The sequence below is a fragment of the Hippoglossus hippoglossus genome, chromosome 6 (genome assembly GCF_009819705.1).
Source record: "Hippoglossus hippoglossus isolate fHipHip1 chromosome 6, fHipHip1.pri, whole genome shotgun sequence".
Classification (NCBI taxonomy): Eukaryota; Metazoa; Chordata; class Actinopteri; order Pleuronectiformes; family Pleuronectidae; genus Hippoglossus; species Hippoglossus hippoglossus.
Genome location: NC_047156.1, coordinates 5,813,180 through 5,833,188, shown reverse-complemented (window position 1 = coordinate 5,833,188; position 20,009 = coordinate 5,813,180). Strand labels below are relative to the sequence as shown.

The 20,009-nt window shown below is 43.9% G+C and overlaps 2 protein-coding genes across 3 annotated transcripts; one reads left to right on the top strand and one right to left on the bottom strand.

Moving 5' to 3' along the window:
- Window positions 1-1,181: 1,181 nt before the first annotated feature.
- On the bottom strand, window positions 1,182-14,803 carry nup205 (nucleoporin 205). 2 transcript variants are annotated; one of them, XM_034588231.1, is made up of 42 exons: window positions 14,365-14,803; window positions 13,396-13,538; window positions 13,055-13,226; window positions 12,774-12,918; window positions 12,461-12,620; window positions 12,092-12,320; window positions 11,771-11,935; window positions 11,506-11,681; window positions 11,239-11,355; window positions 10,948-11,085; window positions 10,697-10,847; window positions 10,312-10,517; window positions 9,946-10,128; window positions 9,750-9,800; window positions 9,270-9,479; window positions 8,908-9,145; window positions 8,622-8,811; window positions 8,322-8,442; window positions 8,074-8,155; window positions 7,763-7,927; window positions 7,549-7,673; window positions 7,339-7,453; window positions 6,878-7,027; window positions 6,709-6,783; window positions 6,411-6,568; window positions 6,211-6,291; window positions 5,890-6,081; window positions 5,575-5,776; window positions 5,357-5,455; window positions 5,108-5,256; window positions 4,659-4,850; window positions 4,379-4,500; window positions 3,943-4,075; window positions 3,652-3,778; window positions 3,444-3,517; window positions 3,230-3,358; window positions 2,977-3,103; window positions 2,591-2,763; window positions 2,337-2,466; window positions 2,048-2,176; window positions 1,842-1,918; window positions 1,182-1,733 (listed from the first exon to the last, which is right to left on the bottom strand). In XM_034588231.1, the coding sequence occupies exons 1-42, from the start codon at window positions 14,390-14,392 to the stop codon at window positions 1,581-1,583; spliced, it is 5,982 nt and encodes a 1,993-aa protein (XP_034444122.1). In that variant the 5' UTR covers window positions 14,393-14,803; the 3' UTR covers window positions 1,182-1,580. The 2 variants fall into 2 exon arrangements, with proteins under 2 accessions (XP_034444122.1, XP_034444123.1); XM_034588232.1 differs by having other exon boundaries at window positions 7,763-7,921; window positions 14,365-14,455.
- On the top strand, window positions 14,788-18,217 carry agk (acylglycerol kinase). Its single transcript, XM_034588244.1, has 14 exons — window positions 14,788-15,063; window positions 15,152-15,191; window positions 15,643-15,722; window positions 15,818-15,893; window positions 15,987-16,112; window positions 16,216-16,310; window positions 16,425-16,494; window positions 16,778-16,857; window positions 16,956-17,013; window positions 17,189-17,336; window positions 17,447-17,544; window positions 17,677-17,747; window positions 17,872-17,956; window positions 18,058-18,217. Exons 1-14 carry the CDS (start codon window positions 14,954-14,956, stop codon window positions 18,190-18,192), a joined length of 1,272 nt encoding a protein of 423 aa, XP_034444135.1. The 5' UTR covers window positions 14,788-14,953; the 3' UTR covers window positions 18,193-18,217.
- Window positions 18,218-20,009: the final 1,792 nt, after the last annotated feature.

Here is a 20,009-nt window from a genome sequence, read left to right as displayed (position 1 = left end):
AACGACCAGTCGCAGCGCTGGAAGGACTAAAGGGGGAAAATGTGCCTATATTCTCCACAGTGAGCTTCTCTTCATTCACGACATCCTCTTGTACTCGATGCTGTTGCTCGGCCCCCTGAACTCCTCCTCCTCCTCAGTATTCAAAAAAAGGAAAAACCAAGAGCACAAAACATCCCCATCTGTTGGATCTGAATGTATATCCTGATTTCATGTCCCTTCTTCTCCTCCCCCCCAAAGGATTGAGAATCTACGCACTTTACAGTCCTATAAAGTGTCCCTTCAAAGAAATAAAACAGCATAATGAAATATAACATGTGCGCCAAGCTCATTTGTAACGTGATTTGACTTTATGAGTAACTTCAGTGTGAGTCACTTTGTGATGCTACTTTCACAAAGAAGCATCTTGTCTTGTTTCCTCATTTTGCTTCTCTCCTGATGAGGATTTTCATAGTGAGTCATGATTCTAAAAATGGGTGAAGTCGTTGTAGTAGTTGCTGTTTGTCAGGAACGGTCGATACTATGACAGGGTGAGGTTTCAACCAGTTTAATGTAAGACTTTGGGAGATCATGATGAGTAAGATTTAAGTCTCAAGGAAAATCAGAGTCACAGATTTACTTACGCTTCCCCATAAGTAAATATAAGGTGAAGTAGGTGAGTAGAGAATAACTTGAAACACCACCTTATCCCTCAAACTAGAGACAGTAGGAATCAAGTCTTTCTCACTGACAAGTCCAGTTAACTTGTAGATGATCAGTTATCACGGTCACGTTGGTCTTATTTGTTTTATTACGTGTTAATATCTGGATCATTAAGAAACAACTACGAAAAGCTACATAAAAGATTTTCTCGTAGTGACCCTAGGAACTAAATTTCAGATCTTTTTATTTAAAGTTTTAGGACCCCACAGAAACCCTGTACAAAAGATGTAAGTGACAAATACAATAAAATTTGTATTCACCTAAAGCTCGTCTGACAAACTGAGAAGTTCCAGCAGAGTGAGAATGTGGCTGTGAAACAGGGAATTGAACCAGGAAGTAGTTTTCTTTTCATAAACGTGTAAACTCACAACTACACATCAGGAGACACTGACTCCAGTTTAACATTAGAACCTAAAACCTCTGCTTGTTTACTGGTTTAATTTAGGAGGTTTGCTGTTTGGTTGGTGTGAACAAGACACGAATTTAACAGACATAGAAAATGTTTATTTTCACAAAAGAAAAAAAAGATCAAATCAAACAAAACCATATCAAATACTTCCTTTAACGAGTAAAACTTCCATATTAAATTTGTTCTGCAAGTTAGATTTCTCACCTCTTGCACAACGTTAGTCAAACATACTTAAGATTGATCACACAGAATGTAGCACGTGTTGTGATGGTAGTGACATCCCATAATACTCCAGAGAGGAGCTGGGACAGGTCGGTAAAAAGGATGTTGCAAGAAAAAGCGTATTGATTGAAAAAAGTCTCAGTCCTTGGGGTTTTTCCTGGAGTTGCTCGTCTTCTATGCTTGGCAGAGGTTTTCATTGAATCAGGGGGAAATTGAAGTCTTGGCCAGTCTCTGTGTTTGTGTGTGTGTCTCAGCTCTTGGGCTGTCGGAGCAGACCCCGGATCCGGCGAACCAGGGCCTGGATGAAGGTATATCGGGAGCGGACCTGGCTGTACAAGCCCTCCACCTCCAGCAGCTTCCTCTGCAGAGCTTCTCCGAAACCTGCAACCATGTCGCTCTTCAGCTGCGGGAGACAAACAGGAATTGAGAGATGCAGTAAACACGTGTGAAGAGATACAACAATTGTTAGAGCTTAGATCCCAACTATAGAATGTACACATCCATTTCTTACCAGATCAAGGTCTTGCTGGCTGACTCGGGACAGACTGAGTGCGCGGCTTCCACTTGGCTGCAACCCGCCAAATGAGTCTAGAGAAAATAAAATAAAAATACATAAACAATCAAGCACAATTGTGTCTTTTTCACAGCCAGGGGAGTTTTTTTAAATGCTTCTGAAGTCTTAAGCTCATATGTGAATATATTAAAACATCTTCTCACCATCTGTGAGGCGCGATCTGTACAAACTGGCTCCAGGCATCAGGGAGTCCTTGGGGTCAGTGGGGGTACAGTGCAACAGGTAGTACTCCAGGTGGCGCCACAACACAAACAAACACGTCTCTATAACGTCTGAGGAAAGAGGGAGGGGTCAAGGCAAAACAACTCGTGATGGGACATTTCTACTTGGTGCTACTCCAGCTTCCTAAAGAAATACAACCATACAACAACCAGTGATGGACACTGTCAGAAACCCCCCCCCCCCTTTACTGTGCCAGGGGCCAAAGGATACAGGAGCACAGGGCCAGCAGCTTGGCTCTGTTGTTGACGAGCTGGACCAGTCGTCTCTTGGCCAACAAGCTCCTCTGGACTGATGAGATTTTCTCCACACCTCCGGGTCCTGACACCAGACCCTGGCACAACTACAGAAGAGGACTGTGCTTAGAACCCACTTTAAATTCATTCATTTGTTTACTCGATCTTTTACATAAACAGTTTGCTCATGCGTGCACCAGTGTGGTGACTGTGAGACAGAGGGATCATTACCTCCTTGAGCTCCTCGGGAGGCAGCTGATCCAGACTCTGCAGTTTGCTCAGGCTCTGTCTGTGGCTCTGGTGGAACCTGAAGAAATCGGCAGCACTGTTCTTCAGCAGGTAAAGGACCAGACCCAGACTGGGAGCTCGGGAGTAAGCCATCGACGGCAGAGTGGATGAAAGATCTAAAAAAAATAAATAAAGGATTTGAGTCTCATACTTGCTAAACCTTTCGGTAAACCTCCAGGTTTCTAAACTGATGTAACAGCTTTCAGACATTTCACAAACAGGAGGTCTGACACTGAATGTATCAACAACAGTAGCTTGGTTACACAGTGTAAAGCGTCATGAGTTAATTTCCTGTTCCTTTGCTTTCCTATGGGCAGAACATCACTGACCTGTGCGTCCTCCGTCCCTGCCAGCTGGCTCGCTGCCCGACGGGCTGAACAGGCAGATGCTGAACTGAGCCTGGGTGGAGCTCTGCAGCAGCAGCGTCTGGCAGTACTCCATGATGTTGGCACACACCTGGGGACAGAGGACACCACCTCTCAGGGTCACTGACACAGCAGAGTTGAGGAAGAAGACTCCACACACATTATATCAGTGTCATATGTGTAGTTTACTGTATTTATCAAACACTTTTTGTCAAACCTGTTGCATGGCCACCTCCATCTCCTCTCGTCGTTCTGCGGACTCTCTCGGCACAGCGATCTCAGCCTGCTTCAGCAACCTCTCCCGCTCACTCCCCACCAGGTAGCCGAGCAGAGACAGACACAGACGCTGGAAAAGATCAAACATGTGACTAACTGTGCTAAGCTGCCAAAAAAACATAGTATATGGAGTTAAAGGGAAAAACGGGCCTCACCTGGAATCTGTTTATGTGACCCTGGAACTCCATAAGAGCTGCACTGTTGACCTCCCCACCCGACTCCAGGGCACCTGAGAGAACAAGCCGTTCATGATCAACACCATCATTCACTGAATCACTGATGTGTGTGAAAATGTAGTTTGCAGAATGGAAATTAGAAAATATAAGAACACTTTCAGTTTTATGTGCTTGGTTTTCTTTGTACCTGGCAGAGCTGTTTTACTGATGATGCCCGTGAGCAAAGAGAGCTCCTGCAAAGATCCCATGCTGAGCTCATGACAGCGTAACAAGGACTGAATGGTGTCTGCGTGGACTATGAGCCACTGGAGAACCTGCACAAACAGACACACACAAAAATTGGTATTTGGACAGTTAGATTGCAACGTTTATGAAACTTCTTGTTGTCCAAGATACACATGATACCAGCAGATCACAGAAAAATACCTAAATCATTATCGCTTGCCAATTTTGAAATAAAACAATCTTCTGTGCTTACCTGTGCTGCCCCCTGCTGGTGATTCACGGTGGTAGAGGTCAGGATGACCTGGAAGAGTCTCAAGGTGGGTAAGAGAATCTGCCTGTAACGATCCATAGGACTGGGGAGGAAGCCTGACGGGTCCCTCATCCCCCTGGAGACCACAAGGGAACATACGCAAACATGAGGAATACTCAGAACAGATGTATAAACAATATGGAATAAAAAAAGATAAAGGGTATTTGAAATCCTTCTGTAGGGACAAGTTGCTGACTACGACAATTACTACACTGCCGGACATTTCTGCCTGCAGCCGAGAAGCTTTTAGTTGTGGTGAGGAGTTATCATCACAGCACAAAGTTCATAAATCTATTTAAGGTAATTCAAGTAGGAGGAATACAGATGTTTTCTCCCAACGTTAAAAATGCAGTTTATTCTTTCCTCTCTAGACCCGTACCTGTGCGCATCACTGTCAGGTACCATGTCAAACACCTGACACTCCATCAGCTGCACCACAAGTCCACAGCGCAGCAACTCCACCGCTCCCTGGCCTGTCTTCGCCACACGAGTCATCAGAGCCTGAAAACACACAAATGAAATGATATCATCATAATCCTGTATTTACACATTTACACATACAGAGTCTACATGGGGCTTTTTGAGTCTGACTTTATTACAACCAGCGCAAAACAAAGCGTGTCTCTTTAATAGTATTGCAGCTGTCAACGTCTCCTCACCATCTTGCTCTCATAGATGTAGAGTGGTTTGAGGAGTGGGGGCTGAGGTGTGAGCAGGGTCTGCAGGGCGGCATCATCTCGTCTCAGGCTCTCCACTAGCGACCGCAGGTAGCCACTGTTGCAGACGTAAACCAGCCACTGATTCTGTCGATCTATTGACAGGATCCGGTCCAGCACGGCCAGGGCCAGCATCTGAAGGACAGGGAGAGGAGACGAGGAAGTCAAAAGAGGCACGTTGTGACAAAGAAAAGATGTTTTGAATCACAGTGATTAACAAAATACATTAAGTATTAGAGCATTGATGCATCTTTAATGATTCAAAAGCATATTTAAAATCAGAATTCAGTATCAGTAGACGTTCACATGTAAAAACATCAGGTCACTATCAGGCTGAATCTGGCAAAATGAGCACACAAGTCATATTGTTAAAGAAAACATTTGGCTCTTACCCGGCTGATTTCATGGCCGTCACAGGCGTCCCTGCACACAACCTCCATGAGGGATTTGCCATAACTCTCGATGATAGCGAGGTTCTCTCTCTGGAGTTTGGTGAAACCGTCTTCGGGGGCCGTGAGTCGTTCCCACATCGCCTTCCCAGCTGATGGAGGGACAGAGAGAGATTTGATGATAGAAACTTGTCTGCAAAGCTTTTCTGACAGAATATACCTGCACATATCAAATGTGAAATCACAGTGTACCTGTCTGTAGAGTGTCGGGTTCCTCAGGTTTCTGGGCGATTTGCAGGTAGTACAGCAGAGAGCCATACAGGTGAGCCCGCAGACGCTGGTATCCACCTCCTTAAAGTGTAAAAGACCAAAATCATTAAGTCTCATCTGACCAAGAATTATCCCCACAACACATTCAATATGAGAAATGTGGGTTTATGAGTGAGAGAAGGTCATAGGTCATCACTGACCAGTACAGAGGATGAAGTCCAGCAGCTTGCGGAGGACCAGATGCAGGGCGGAGTTAGCGATGGAGGCGAAGCCTGAGGATGTTTCTAATCCCTCCCCCTGCTGCTGCTCAGATAGCACCGATTGGCTGAGGTGGGCAGTCAGAGTGAAGACTGCCCCGGCAACAATGGGCATCAGTTCTCCTGCTGCGTCCTCAGATAACACCTGGACAACGCAAAACAACATTTTCATTTAGTTAAAACAATCTTTGGATTTGAGAAGAGTTAAACCTCCTCCTGGACATGATCAGCCTCCATGTGACAAATGTCCTCACTGACCTTATCATGCAGGTCCAGCAGCAGGTCTCTGATAATGAGCTGTCGGTCATCAGCAGGTATGAGATCAGCAGGGCAGGCGGTCAGCAGCACCTCCACCAGGCTCCTCCAGGAGCGCAGCGCATGTCGCTTTGCACTGAGACTTCGACGGACGCGGTTACGTTCCACCACCTGCTGCAGGATGGAATTCACCTCCTGGAAGATACAAACAACCGGGGACAGAAATAAGAATAGGAAAAACATTTTAACTCCAACAGAACATTACAGGCTGGACATGTTGTTGTAACAACAATATGTTGGACAATGGAAGTCATTTTTACTCACCTCCAGTAACAGGGGCCTCTGTCCGATGGCTGCCATTCCCTGTAGGGCATTCACCTCAGCAACCAGAACTCTGTGAAGCAACTGTGAGGAAAAGTACATTATATAATAAATGTGTCTGACTCAGAGAAAGAAAATCCACAAAAATATTTGAAAACAACTCAATAGGGAAAGAGAAAATCACGTTAAAATGGGAAACTCACCTTAACGTTGCACACAGTGTGTCCCTGCTCGTTGACGTGCTCACAGTTGGAGATCACCTGCTCTATCTGAGTGCGCTCAAAGAAGTCCAGCTGCAGGAGCTCGGGCATGTCCTGACTGAAATCGATGGCGTCCAGCACACTCAGCAACTTCCTGCGCACTGATGACATCAAACAAGGACAAGATGAGAGTTAAAGTCAAAAACAATCCAGTTGAGAAACAAGACAAACATCAGCGGAGTCAATGCTAAATATATTACAGCTATTAAATATTTTATCTGTTCACTGAAATGTCACAAACCTTTAGAAACTGTGTCAAAATGGAGGAAGCCGCTGACTGATCTGGTCTCTTCCTCCATCCCGAACTCTCCATCAGCTGAAAAGAAAAGTAAGTTTACATTTGAAACCTTAACCCCCCCATTAAATTACTTTTGAAATCCAAACATCAATTGAGAAAACACACTACACACCTGTGTGCTGAGTGTGTGGCTGGTCGTCCAGCAGGAGGCTGACGAGGCGTTGCGTGTGTGAACGCTGGCGGTTCAGTGAGGTCACTCTCAGCTCGATTGCAGCTGTTTTCATGAGCCAAGACATCTGGGAGAGGGCAGCGATCTGGTTACCTGAGGAGCGGAGCGAGCAGAGGGAAAAAGACAGCACAATTATTATTTTTTTTCACTGTATTTTTAACACTTTTTATCAGTGATAGAAAAAGCTCTGACATATTAAGAGTTCATTGTTGCTGCCGTTTCCTGGCTTTCTTTATTTTTCCTCACATTCATCATCATCACTGATTTCAATTAATTGTTCTCATTTCCTTTTTTCCCATTTCCTGCCCCTCGTGTTTCATGCCATCCCTTTCTCACATCCTTGATGATGTTTTTGTTGCTACATATTTCAGGACCGGGCAGATCAGCAGGGATCCTGTACTCACTGGGGAGGATGAAGGGCATGTGCTGCAGGTGAGAGAACAGGAAGTCCTGGCTGGTCCTCAAATAGCGCATGGTGGGTCCCGATGTGTCAGGGCAGGCACACAGCTGGTAGATCACCTAAGAGAGGAAGACAATGGCAGAAAAAGACAAATAAGGAATCTGACTGCCCATAAATATATCAAAGCTACTGGACATAAATGGTTGAGGAGTACCTGGTAGCAGAGCTCGGCCAGGTGCGGGGCCTGCGATGTGATCACAGGTCCTGATCTCTTCTCAGTTCCTCTCTGCAGCAGACTCAGGATGGCGTGCAGGCAGCTCCGTGGACATCCCAACACACCTGCAGCACAGCAAGCATTGTGAAGTTAACATCTATTGCAAATACAGCTACCAAAATCAACATTTCAGTGGCGGAGATTGAGGTCTGACCTGGGTCCTGGAGGTTGGTGGAGGACACAGGCTTCTTGACTTCGTAGCCCAACAGGTAGAGAGCCAGGTTGGGTGTCTTGAGCTCCAAGGAGTTGATGAGTAGGTTCAGAATATGGATCTGGGTTTCATGTCGGATTCTTGCCATCTTATTGTGTTGGTCTGAGTCTAGAGACAGAGGCAGCTGAGTTTGAGCGTGATTCTTCTAAAACACAGGTTTCGACTTCACATTGTGAACAGCATTTTTTGAGCTTGTGAAGAATTTTACAGACAACAAAGAATAGATAACAAACTTTTCTCTCTCTCTCTCTCACCATCTCCATTCTCTGTTCCCTCTTCTGCTTCTTCACTGTCCAGACACTCCACAAAACCTGCCATCAGTTTTTCACTCACTGTCTGAAGGACAGAAGAACAGGGTTCTGGAGTTAACATCAGAAGTTCCAACAACTTCACAATAATGATGGTAACTGATGCCAAAATATCACCTTTTCCAAAGCTTACTTTGGGAAATATCCAATTCTTTTGTAAGAAAAGTAGTGTTAACCTTGAGATTTGCTTATACCTGGTCATGTGTGAAATCTCCCACCAGCCTGTTCTGGATGTTGGGGTAGCTGGCGATACGACGCAGGATCTTGGCACTTTGGAACGCAGCCTCTGGGTTGGAGCTGCTGTGGTACAGGAACCTGCAGGGGACAAACAAGGTTCCCCATTTAGTTGTACCTATTCAGACTTTGAAATAGTATGATCTTTCATAAATTACCGACTATTACTCCTAGGGAGGTTTGACATTTCAAAAGGAAGGACAGAACTGGCTCAGCAAAACGCAATGCCACAGTTTGCACTATGACCTGGATTACCTTACCTGGCAATACTGACAATGTGATCAGCCCGTCGGGTTTGAGGACTGACACCCTGGAGGAGCTGCTCCATGGGGGAAACCAGCAGGGAGGACTGGCTCTCCCTGAGGAGATCCATAAACACCACCTCCTTCTGCAGAGCCAGGTCCAGCAAGCACAGGCAGTGGAGAACCGCTGACTCCAGGTGTTTTTTACCTGTAGGGGGGGGGCAGTAATGGAGCGCGTCTTCAGAACAAACACATACACACTACCTCTCCCTTTCTCCAACAGCAGCAGTGTATGTTTTCTCACCAGGGAAAGGTGCATAAGTGTCCAGCTGGCGTACACCCTCCTCCAGCAGGCTGAGGCAGAGTGCCAGTGTGGGTGAGTCGTTGAGCAGATGGAACATGATGCTGTGGCCGGGGGGCTTGTGGGCTGGGAGCTGCTCACCCTGCAGCTCCACCATCTCCTGGACAAAGTCTGACGGCTGGGGCTCGTAGTCCTGCAGCAGCTTATGGAACACCTCCAGAACAGAGTCGGCCACCTCCCACTGAGACATGGCAGAGCAAAAAAGCAGGATAAATGAACAAATGCAAGAGTAGGGAAATTGAAAATATATGCATGTTTGCAGCTACACGTCTAAACCCCGTGAAGACACAAGAGGAGAACTCTACCTTCTCAGCTGCACGACGATATGCTCTGGTGGGGAAGGGGAGGAACACGGAGTCTCGCAAAAAGTTCAGGTAGGGCTGGAAGCCTGGGACGCGTAGCCCGGCGCCCAAATTAACAGGAAGGCTGCTCTCGACTAGTGTGCTGATCAGATGACAGAAGGCTTGTGTCAGAGGGTACTCCTCGCAGCTCGACTCGATCTCATTCAGCTCCACCTAAGAGACAAGAACAACAAATCAACCCATATTTATATTCTTCATTACATAAAACATAAATCCTTCATAATGTTTATCTATGATTGCCAAAAGAAATTTGCAAAGTGCTAATTTCACTCATTTCTATTTGGGCTTTAGTTAAGAGTTGTCTTGTTGGATTAATTGGACTCTTAATAAACAACCAATGAATCTTCTCATTTGCTTGAATCTGACAGGGAAAGAAGAGACTGTTTCTTACAGTAGGACAAATCCAGTTTGACATTAGCTCACCTCAATGCCAGCCGCCTGCCTCTGTCCTGGGGCTCGAACAGTCTGGAGGATCTGTGGTGGAAAAACAAGTTACAACACTTTAGAAGATCTGACACAAAACTTATGAAACAACACAAGCTGGAAAATTAAAAAAAACAAGGTCACAACAGTACAAGAATGACCAGAATATAAAAAGGGAAGTTTTTTAAACATTGACCTGTGTGTACTCCAGTGACTGCCAGAGGGAAGCGGCGATCTCTGGTGACTTCCCGAAGGCGGCGAGGCAGTTCAGGACCTCGGCCTTCAGGACGGGTGGAACGCTGCACTGCAGCAACCCCAGCATCACCACAACTGGAGTCCACTGAGGATGTTCACACAACGCCAGGCGGGCATTTTCACTCTAGGAAAATCAAAAACACACACACACACACAACCCCAATACAGTTAGATAAACATTTAAACGGTTTTCCCAGACATAAGGTGAACATATAAATTGATCTTGATATTAATGTTGTTTTCTAATTCATGTGATATTAGCACAAAACAAAAACTGCCCATCCTTGTGGTGAATGTTGTAACATACCCATGTAATGATGGTGGTGAGTAACTCCAAAAATGAAGTGAGTCCTTCCAGCTCCCGTTGGGTGATGCCCCTCAGTGGTGGGTGGCGGTACTGTGAAGCATCTGGATTTGGAAGGTCTCGCCGCAGGTTCTCATGGTAGAGCATGAGGGAGTGAAAGAAATGTTCCCAAGACACTGGGCTGCCAGAAACTCCTTGAATGTTGTCACCTGCATAACGTGTGCATGAAGTTAGTTTGCATTCATTTGAATATGCTTTGAATAAAACGATAAGATTAATTAGTGCTTGCCAAAGGGACAAACAGCATAGTACGAGAATATGTACATTCTTCAATCTCTGAGAATAAATTCACAATGTTTTTCATGTTACAGAAACAATGGGCTCTCACTGTGTGTGGCTCCGTTAGTTTTCAGTAGGCTGAAGCAGTAGTGTGCACACTGAGGACCATTGGCGAGGCCTTTAAGCATACGCAGATAGGAGATATAAAGGGTGGAGGGCAGAAGGTCTCCCATCTGACGGACAAACTTGGACAGAACCACCTGTGTGAAATCACAAGTAATTAGAAAAGAAACTTGACTGATTGCATTTTTCTATACCTTTCACTACATCCAACCTGGGATCAGAAAATATGGCCCTCACCTGTTTATGTGGAGGCCTTTGAAGGGCCATTCCCAGGTAAGATCCCTGCAATGAGGTGTGTTGGAGAGACTCTGTGGGAGACCAGAACTCCAGACCCAGCTCCAGCCCAAAGGAGTCTTTATTGTAAAACTCCCCGATCTGAAAAGACGAAACAGAAACCAAACTGAGACATACTTAAAGCCACACACTGCAGCATTTTTTCTTACACACTTTTTCTACTGTTTACATGTAACCGAAATGTAAAAGGTTAGCTGAAGTGTACATATGCATGCGTATGAGAAAAAGACTGACAAGGAACATGAGGTGGTCCAAGTCCTTGCGCATCGACGACGGAAGCTCGCTGTCCATCTGTAGCGACATGTGCACCAGGCGGGCGTCCTCATCGGCACGGTTACGAAGCTGCTTCACCTGTAAAGACACAAAAATATATATATATATATATATATAAAAAATCAGGATACAAAATAACACAAACTAATAATGAATCAGTGTAATTTCCAATTCTGGAAAAGTTGACAGTATAAAAAGATATCCAAAAATATCTTTGGCATCTCTCACCTTCATGGGCATGAGTGCCAGGAAGTCTGTGATGAGTGAATGGAGGCGGCGGATGTAAAACTCTTCCTGTGCGAAACTCTCACATCCCAGCATGCCCTCCCTCATAAACAGGAAGACATCTCCCAGTAGAGCCTGGTCAGTTAGAGTCTCATCAGCCTCAGTGAACTCAACCAGGGCTGCACAACACACAAACACACAAGATTTAAATGGCTGTTATCTTTGTGAACTATTATTCCTGCAAGCGAGGCAGAAATAGAGGGCTTACCAGATCCCTGTGGTAGCTGGGAGAGGACCCTCAGGGACAGAGCCCAGGCCAGACGACACACAGCCTGCAGGCCTGGAAGCTTCCACGGCTGGCCATCCATCAGACGACTGTGCACTGCAGCTACATACTGCCTCTCTGTCAGCAGTGGCAGAGCCTGGAGCAGATCTGAAAGACACAAAGACGGGCCTTCAATAGCTGTAAAAGCAAAACACTGAAACTAACAGCAATGTTATGCAACTGCAAGTACATGCATTTTAGTGGATATAACTAGTGACTTCCAAGTTAAAAACTCTAGGCTATATGTATTAAACATGACCCCACCTTCTCTATCTTCAGTCCCCTGCTCTACAAAGCTGACATCCAAGCAGTAGAGCAGAGCCATGACCAGAGCCTGGTTCACATGGTCCAATGAGCCGTCGGCCTGAGCTGTCGCTGTCTCCAGGTGGCCAATGAGAGCCAGAGTGTCATCTTTACTCAAGGGTGATTGGCAGGTCCATGAAAACAGGCTGTCAGCCAGTGCCTGTCTGCATTCATTAATGAGGTCAGAAACCTAGAAACAACAGAGGGAGTTAATGAGGTCCATATTTCTCTCGGTACATTACTTTAGTATATTTACTTTCAGCCGAGTATGTTCAAAGTAAATACAATGAGAAGATTTGTTTTAAATTAACACAAGAGATTTGCTCCCACCTCCTTCCTGTGTTTTTCGTTGCCCAGGCCGCGCTCCTTCTGCAGCCGTTCAAATTCACGCGTCACACTGATCTCAGAAACCAGGGTCAGGATGCGTTTGGTCAGACCCTGGCTCATTAGTTCATCTGTAAAACGTGTCGTCAAGGCCACCAGCTCCCCACTGAGGCACAACACAGACAACAATATAGGTCAACAACAATTAACATGAGTAACAGAGAAAAAGATCATTCAACCACAGAACTATAGTATGCTCATCCTGTGGACCTTTAAAACCACCCGTCATATCTTGAATAGACTACCATAACATTATTACCTCAGATCCAGGGTGAAGGTCTTGCCGTGGCGTGACTGGATGAGTGTCCGCAGAGAGTTAGCCACACACAGCTTTCCATCCCAGTAGAGCAACACACCTACAAGTCCTCGTGTCAAACCTGGAAAATGAGGTTGTTGCTGCTCACCTGGAGAAAGACAAATGTAAACACTGAATCACTTTTGTGAAATGCTAATATGTCATACAGTCAGCAAATTTACAACATAACTTAATTTAAAAACATTTATGTATGTAAATGTTCTCATTTGAAGTGTCCACTTTACCTGCCAACAGAAGCTCCAAAGCTGCCAATTCTCCAATATCAAATAAGTCACTGAGGATGAAGGCTTCTGTCAGAAGCTGCTCAGGGAGGAGTCGAGACCCCTGTTGACCCTGGATGGCGATGCCCTCTGTGCTGGCTTTACGCACCTTCTCTCTCTGTTCCGCACTTTTTGGCTATAAATGGAGAGAGGACAGAGGTTATTGATATTACAGTGACAGAGGAGACACTTTATACTACAAATCAGCCGGTCTGCACCAAAGTAATTTCTATGTTTGTAACACAAGAAAAAAAACTATTAAAAACATTAACATGTGAAATTTTAAAGTTTGCACAGCATCTCACCGGATTCTTAAAAAGTGACAGAAAGTGCGTTTTGTGTTTCTTCAGCTGCAGGTCCAGAATGTGGACACTCTCTGGCTGTCTCCTCAACACGGCCCCGTCCACCGTCTCCCAAAGCTCCTTCATCGGCCCCCACAGACTGGCTCCTGGTTGGGATAAAGGGTGACTTCATTGGTGTGTTGTCCCATCACAATTGCACAGAACTAACATATACCACTCCTGACGTGCTAGTCTCTCACAAACATATTTTGAGTATACATGATACATAACATGACTTGTAGGGAATTAACAATCCTGTATAACCTGAGATACACTATATGGACAAAAGTATTGGGACACACCTCTTAATCATCGAATTCAAGTGTTTCATTCAGTTCATTAGATTTTAATTGAGCATGGAAATAATGAGCATAAATTACATTGTAAGTCTGGCACTTCATGGTGATGAAGCTTTTATTAGCCTGCACAAACTAATTAAACCCTCCCTATAAATCTGGTACATGTATATGAACCATTGTCCTCAGTGACTGTTCCTTTTAAATACAGGTTAACAAGCAGGAAGCAGTGGCACAACAAAACAAACCCACATGCACAGTGACATGTGAAGGAAGTGAAGCCAAACATCAGTTGCTTTCAGTTTTGTTTACATGTGAACTGGTTTGGGGACAATATGGCAGAGAGGTCACATCTAGTTTGACTTCCGCTCTACGGTGAAAACGAAGAAGAGTAAACACGTCCTCCTTCCTGCTGCTTATTGATTCAAAGCTAGCTAACTAAACGTTTACTTCCAGGCTAGGCTAAGTTAGCTTAGCAGCCCGAGAGCCGGAACTTGAGGGTTCCGTCAACATGTGGTCAAAGCATTCGACAAATGGCGCTGACACACAAACGTGTACGAGTTTATCTACGAAACGACACGAAACAGCAGCTACTCAACACACTGGAGTTAATAAATGAATTAATTGTTGTACATACCCGAATTTACCGCCATCTGCGCCGCCATGATTCACCCGGAGAACTGGAGTGAAACTTCCGGGCCTGTGCCAGTGTCAAATTTAAAAATAATAAATTCTCTACCAACACTCAGGTGCAATTTTTCGGAATTAAATTAAAAATTGTAAATCAATGTGTACGTTAGATGATTAATCCAGTCAGATATTTTTAAACCTCGCCACAATTCTGTAATTTCCTTTAGGCGGGGTCCTCGGCCCGGCAGAGCACCGTGCCCGGACGGAAATTGAAGTTTACCGATGCAGATTCAATCAAAGTCATTTCACCGGTTTAACTATTAAATGTGTCAGTTTTGATATCATATAAATTCAATTCTCCTTAAAATATATTTTTAAGTGACGCCTCGATTGAGAACGTCTCTTTCTTTCCCTCTGAACTATGTCCGGGCAGCAACATTGGTTCCGCCTCGCGTTGGCCCGAACTGTTTTTGACGTTACTCCAACATGTCCACGCTAACCTGACAGATGTGAGTCGTGTGACCGCTGCGATGCTGAACTGTGAGTAAATGCAGCAGCGTGTTTAAAAACCACCGGGAACTTAAATCGGAACAAAGATGGCTCGGGTTGTGAAGGTGTTTCGGACCCTGAGGAACCACTGGAAGAAATCCACGTTCGCTGCGTGCGTCCTGTCATACGGGAGCTACTGGCTGTATGGGAAACACTGGTGGGTGTCTCTGTGAATGGTGTTCACACGTTTTTTTAAACATCGAGGCTGTTTACGTGTCTGACATCTTGTCTTTTCATCCCATTAGTGACAGTATTCTGCGGAGAGAGGCGTGTCTAGTGGCCAGGGTAAGACACGAGATCTGTCAGTAATAATGTGCAGGTTGTAGTCCACAAAGTGCAGGTTGTAGTCCACAAAGTGCAGGTTGTAGTCCACAAAGTGCAGGTTGTAGTCCACGAAGTACAGTTGTAGTCCACGAAGTACAGTTGTAGTCCACGATGTGCAGGTTGTAGTCCACAAAGTGCAGATTGTAGTCCGTGAAGTACAGATTGTAGTCCATGAAGTACAGATTGTAGTCCACGAAGTACGGATTATAGTCCATGAAGTACAGATTGTAGTCCACGAAGTACAGATTGTAGTCCACGACGTACAGATGTTGTCCACGAAGTACAGATTGTAGTCCACGAAGTACGGATTGTAGTCCATGAAGTACAGATGTAGTCCACGAAGTACAGAATCTGTGAGTGATACAATCAAGCCTCAAGTGCCCATAGTCCTACTCATCAAAATCTCTTTCAGGAATTTGGGCGTCAGCAGATTGCACCTCAGGAGCGGCTGAGGAAAGCAATGGTCATCATGAACCCTGCAGCCTGTAATGGGTAAGAAGAGACACATCTCCAAACATCTCACTGACCGTTCTGCTGGGACACCATTCTTACTTTGTTTTCCAACTCTGTGTCAAAATCTCCCTCAGCAAAGCCAGCAAACTGTTTGAAAAGAATGCTGCTCCTATTTTACACCTGGCTGGTGTGGAGGTCACAGTCGTAAAGGTATCCTTTGCTTTTTAGTTTTCAGATTTGAGTTGCTCTACGTGGGTTTTCATTGTGTGGCTCCATGATTTTATACTGTCTCCTCATCTACAGACGGACTATGAAGGCCAGGCCAAAAAGATGATTGAGCTGATGGAACACACAGACATGCTGATTGTAGCCGGAGGAGATGGCACCTTACAGGAAGTCATCACAGGGTTACTGAGAAGGCCAGATCAAGTAGGCATAATGACAGTAATTGTCATTTTATTGTGTTTAACAGCTAAATGAGACCAGAATACATTTTTGTTTTCTTTTTCTGTTCTTATTTTTCTTATTATAGGACACTTTCAGCAAAATGCCGATCGGATTCATTCCACTGGGATCTCACAATACCCTGAGTCCGAGTCTTCACCTCCTTAGTAACAACAAGGTCCAGTAAGTAATGTGATCAGAACCATCCCCACAGATCTGACAACCCCATGAGGGGTCAATATTGATTTCCTCATGAGTAACTTGCACTAATTTTTACGCATTTTTTAACATTTCCAGAGACATTACATCTGCAACTCTGTCGATACTGAAGGGAGAAACTGTGCCTCTAGATGTTTTACAAATTCAAGTAAGGAACTGGTTTGTTTTACTTTGCAAAGCCTCAAAAATATATTGTACATATTTGTTTTCATGTCAAATCAATAGATCATTTCATGAAAATGTGCAATAACTTCCAGGCCTATATAAATATACCATTGACCTTATGTTAACATAGATATTACAATACAACTTAAAACTTGAGCCTACATTTGTTTGAAAATAATGTCTTACAACAATAAACAGTTTTTGCCCTGAATTATTAAATGAAGTGTTGGCACATGAACAGGAATTTAAACTTGTGTGGTTCTCAGGGGGAGAAGGATCAGCCGGTCTTCGCTCTGACTGGTTTGCGTTGGGGAGCTTTCAGAGATGTGGCTTCAAAAATCAGCAAGTAAGATTACTTTGTTCTGACTGTTACCATGGTTACTGATAATGATATAATCCACGATACATAATGTAAGACTAATTAACTATGATATTTCCCCTCAGGTATTGGTACCTCGGGCCACTGAAGTCAAATGCAGCACATTGGTTTAGTACTTTAAAGGTGAGGTGATATGTCAGCTGTGTGAGACTGGGAAGCCATGTCAGCACATTCAGTCATTCTACTTTAAAATGCTGTTGTCGAGGTTTTTATAATGTGTTCATGGTGCTTTTAAAGAGTTGTTATATACCTGTGTTTGATGTATTTTAATCACACATTGTCATTAAACATCCCTCAGGAGTGGCCCCTGGTCCGGGAAGCGTCAATATCCTACTTGGCCCCCAGCCTCCGGCCCGCTGACCTGCCCCTATATAAGCCCACCAGGCCAAATCTGCTCAACCGCATTGCCCGCAGACTGAAAAACTACTGGAACCCGCCTGTGGAAGGTCAGTGAGATTGTGTTGATGCTTTGGTTATAAATTATCCCCACAACTCAACAGAACAGTGGATTTTACAGTTATATTTTTGTGTTGTTTACGTGTGTGTGTTTGCTCAGAGCCTCCAAAAGTGGAAGAGCCGGAGAAGTGGGAGGAGAAGCAGCTGTCAACTTTAGAGCTGTTCATTCAAACGCACAACAAAAACCCTGTGGAGACGGTGAGTCCAAATATAACTGTACTGATAACATCTCGTTCCAATTGTTATAAAACTAGAGCACTTAACATGTTGATGTGATTCCATTAAACCCCATCATTAATCATAATTCTTTCTATTTATTTGAACTTGCAGCGTGTGAATGACTCCCTGATGATCTGTGCGGAGCCGGACGACTTCACTGTGGGCGAGTTCATCACTGTTGGGTCAGTAGTTAAAGTACAATTTAAAGTTTGTTTGAAACAAAAACTTATTTAGGCCATACACTTTATTTAAAGGTTCATGTTTATGCAAATCTAAGTAAAAGAAAGTAAATATTCTTCACTATAGGAAAAAAAAAGATGAGGACTCAACTGTTTTCACTAAAAACGCCACAAAACTGGAAGTCAGCGCTTGTCAGCTGCAGCTGCCCGAGGTCAGTATCCCTGAAGTGATTTTATTAATACAATTTTATTGCTCAACCTAATTTCTAATTCTCAGTGTGTTGGCATTTAACTTTGTATTCTGACTCCGAAGGGCACCACTGGCTTCTACAACATCGACAACGAGGAGTATGAGGCCATGCCCGTGGAGATAAGGCTGTTGCCACGGAAACTGCGCTTCTTCATCAGCGCAGAGCGCAGGGAGCAGCTCATGTCACAGACACAGTGAGAAAATATAAAATCACAAGGAGGACGAGAATAAGCAGAACAAACACAAAAGAATTCATGAAACTTGTGTTCGTCAATCGATCAGGAAGTGCTGACGGTCCGTACAATCTGTTTTACTACTTATTAACATAAATGTTATTATTTTTAACTGTTATGAAGAGGATTCATTTACAGATTGTTATATGTTAAAGGACCAAGACTTTGTTTCTCTAAACTAGTAACACATGTATAGTTTGTCTTACAAGGACTTTGTTTGCTGGATTATTTACTATATCCCTCATATCTGAACTTGGCCAATAAAAATGTGTGTCCAGTTCCGTGCAAAGTGTTTTTATACCAGTGTGACCAAAGGTTAACATTTAGCAGACGCCTGGTTTAAGAGGCACAGGCGTTTGTTGGAGGGCTGGAGGTGAGAGGGTGTGAAGTAAAAGTTGAAGCTGCAGTTCCATCACTGAGGTGAGAGGACAAAGGACCAGAGTTATGGAGTCGTTGTCACAGAGACAGGAAGGATAATTAAAGTGGCCAAACACAAGTTGCATGATGCGAGCGGCTGCTGGGATGTAGAGGAGACTGGACCGTTGAGGCAGCTCATAGATGAACATGAAAGAAAAGAACAATACTGCAGGCTTCTGATCAGGAGCTTGGCAGTGAGCTCGGTGAGTCTGTGTCTGATCCGACAGATGGTGTAAACTGCAAATCTGCAGGATTAAGCTGCGCGGCTGCATCACAGGCCTCCTATTATTATATTTAGTTTAGGATTGCATTGGATGTTCTTGGTTTTATTTTGCTTATTACAATCATTTTTTATTTTACATCTTTAAAGATACATTTGGGTGGAATGTACATTTAAGTAGGTACTGTATCTAAGTTCAATTTTAATTTACTTGAGCTAAATATTGTACTACTCCTAAATATTGTAGTACTACTACTTTTTACTCAACCACCTTTATTTTACAGCTTTAGTTATGAGTCACTTTGAATATTAAGTTGCTGTATACAAAATATGGTGCGTTCTTATAGATTAGATAAGGGAATATAAGGAGAAATAATCAACTACAACAGTCAAATTTTATGCAAATATTTAAATAATAAAATACTTTATAGTTTAACACTCACATGAGACATTTATCTGCGCATGAGAACTTTTACTTTTGAAACTTAAAGAACACTCTGCTGAAAATACTGATCTACTAAGTACTGCACTTTAAGTACAATTTTAAATGCACATCTTTTACCTTGAACAATTTGTTTTTATTGCTGCTTTTACTTCTTTGTTATTTGCTGCTTTCCCTTGAAGCCACACTAAACTTTTATTGAGCGACAGCGCCCTCTGCAGCCACACGTAGAGATTAAGTCTGTTGGGCGTAGAGAAAAAACAAGTTGAGTGGATCTCTGACTGCATCGTCCCTCTCACTGAAACACAACTGAATGGTGGATATTACCCATGATCCTCGGCTTCCTTGACTAGAAGATCTGCTGATGTAACAAATCTACAAAACTGTTCAGAATTCTTCATGTTTTAAGTTTCTTTGCTGAATATTGGAGATAAAGGCTGGTTTCTAAAGACTTTAGTCTTTTAAACTGATCTACAGTTCAGCATCACTCTTCTACTTGCTGGACCTGGTTCTGGTAATTAGAGCTGTTAGTCAAAATTACAAAGAGCAAGAACAGACATTCAGGGTGAGGAGGGGGAATGAAAGAGGAAACATTCTCCCTATTCCAAGTCAGCGAACCATCAAACACATTTTGAAGCTGCTATTTTAAAAAGGTAAAAAAGTTTTTCACAAAGGGCAGAGAACGGTTCAGGCAGACCAGGAT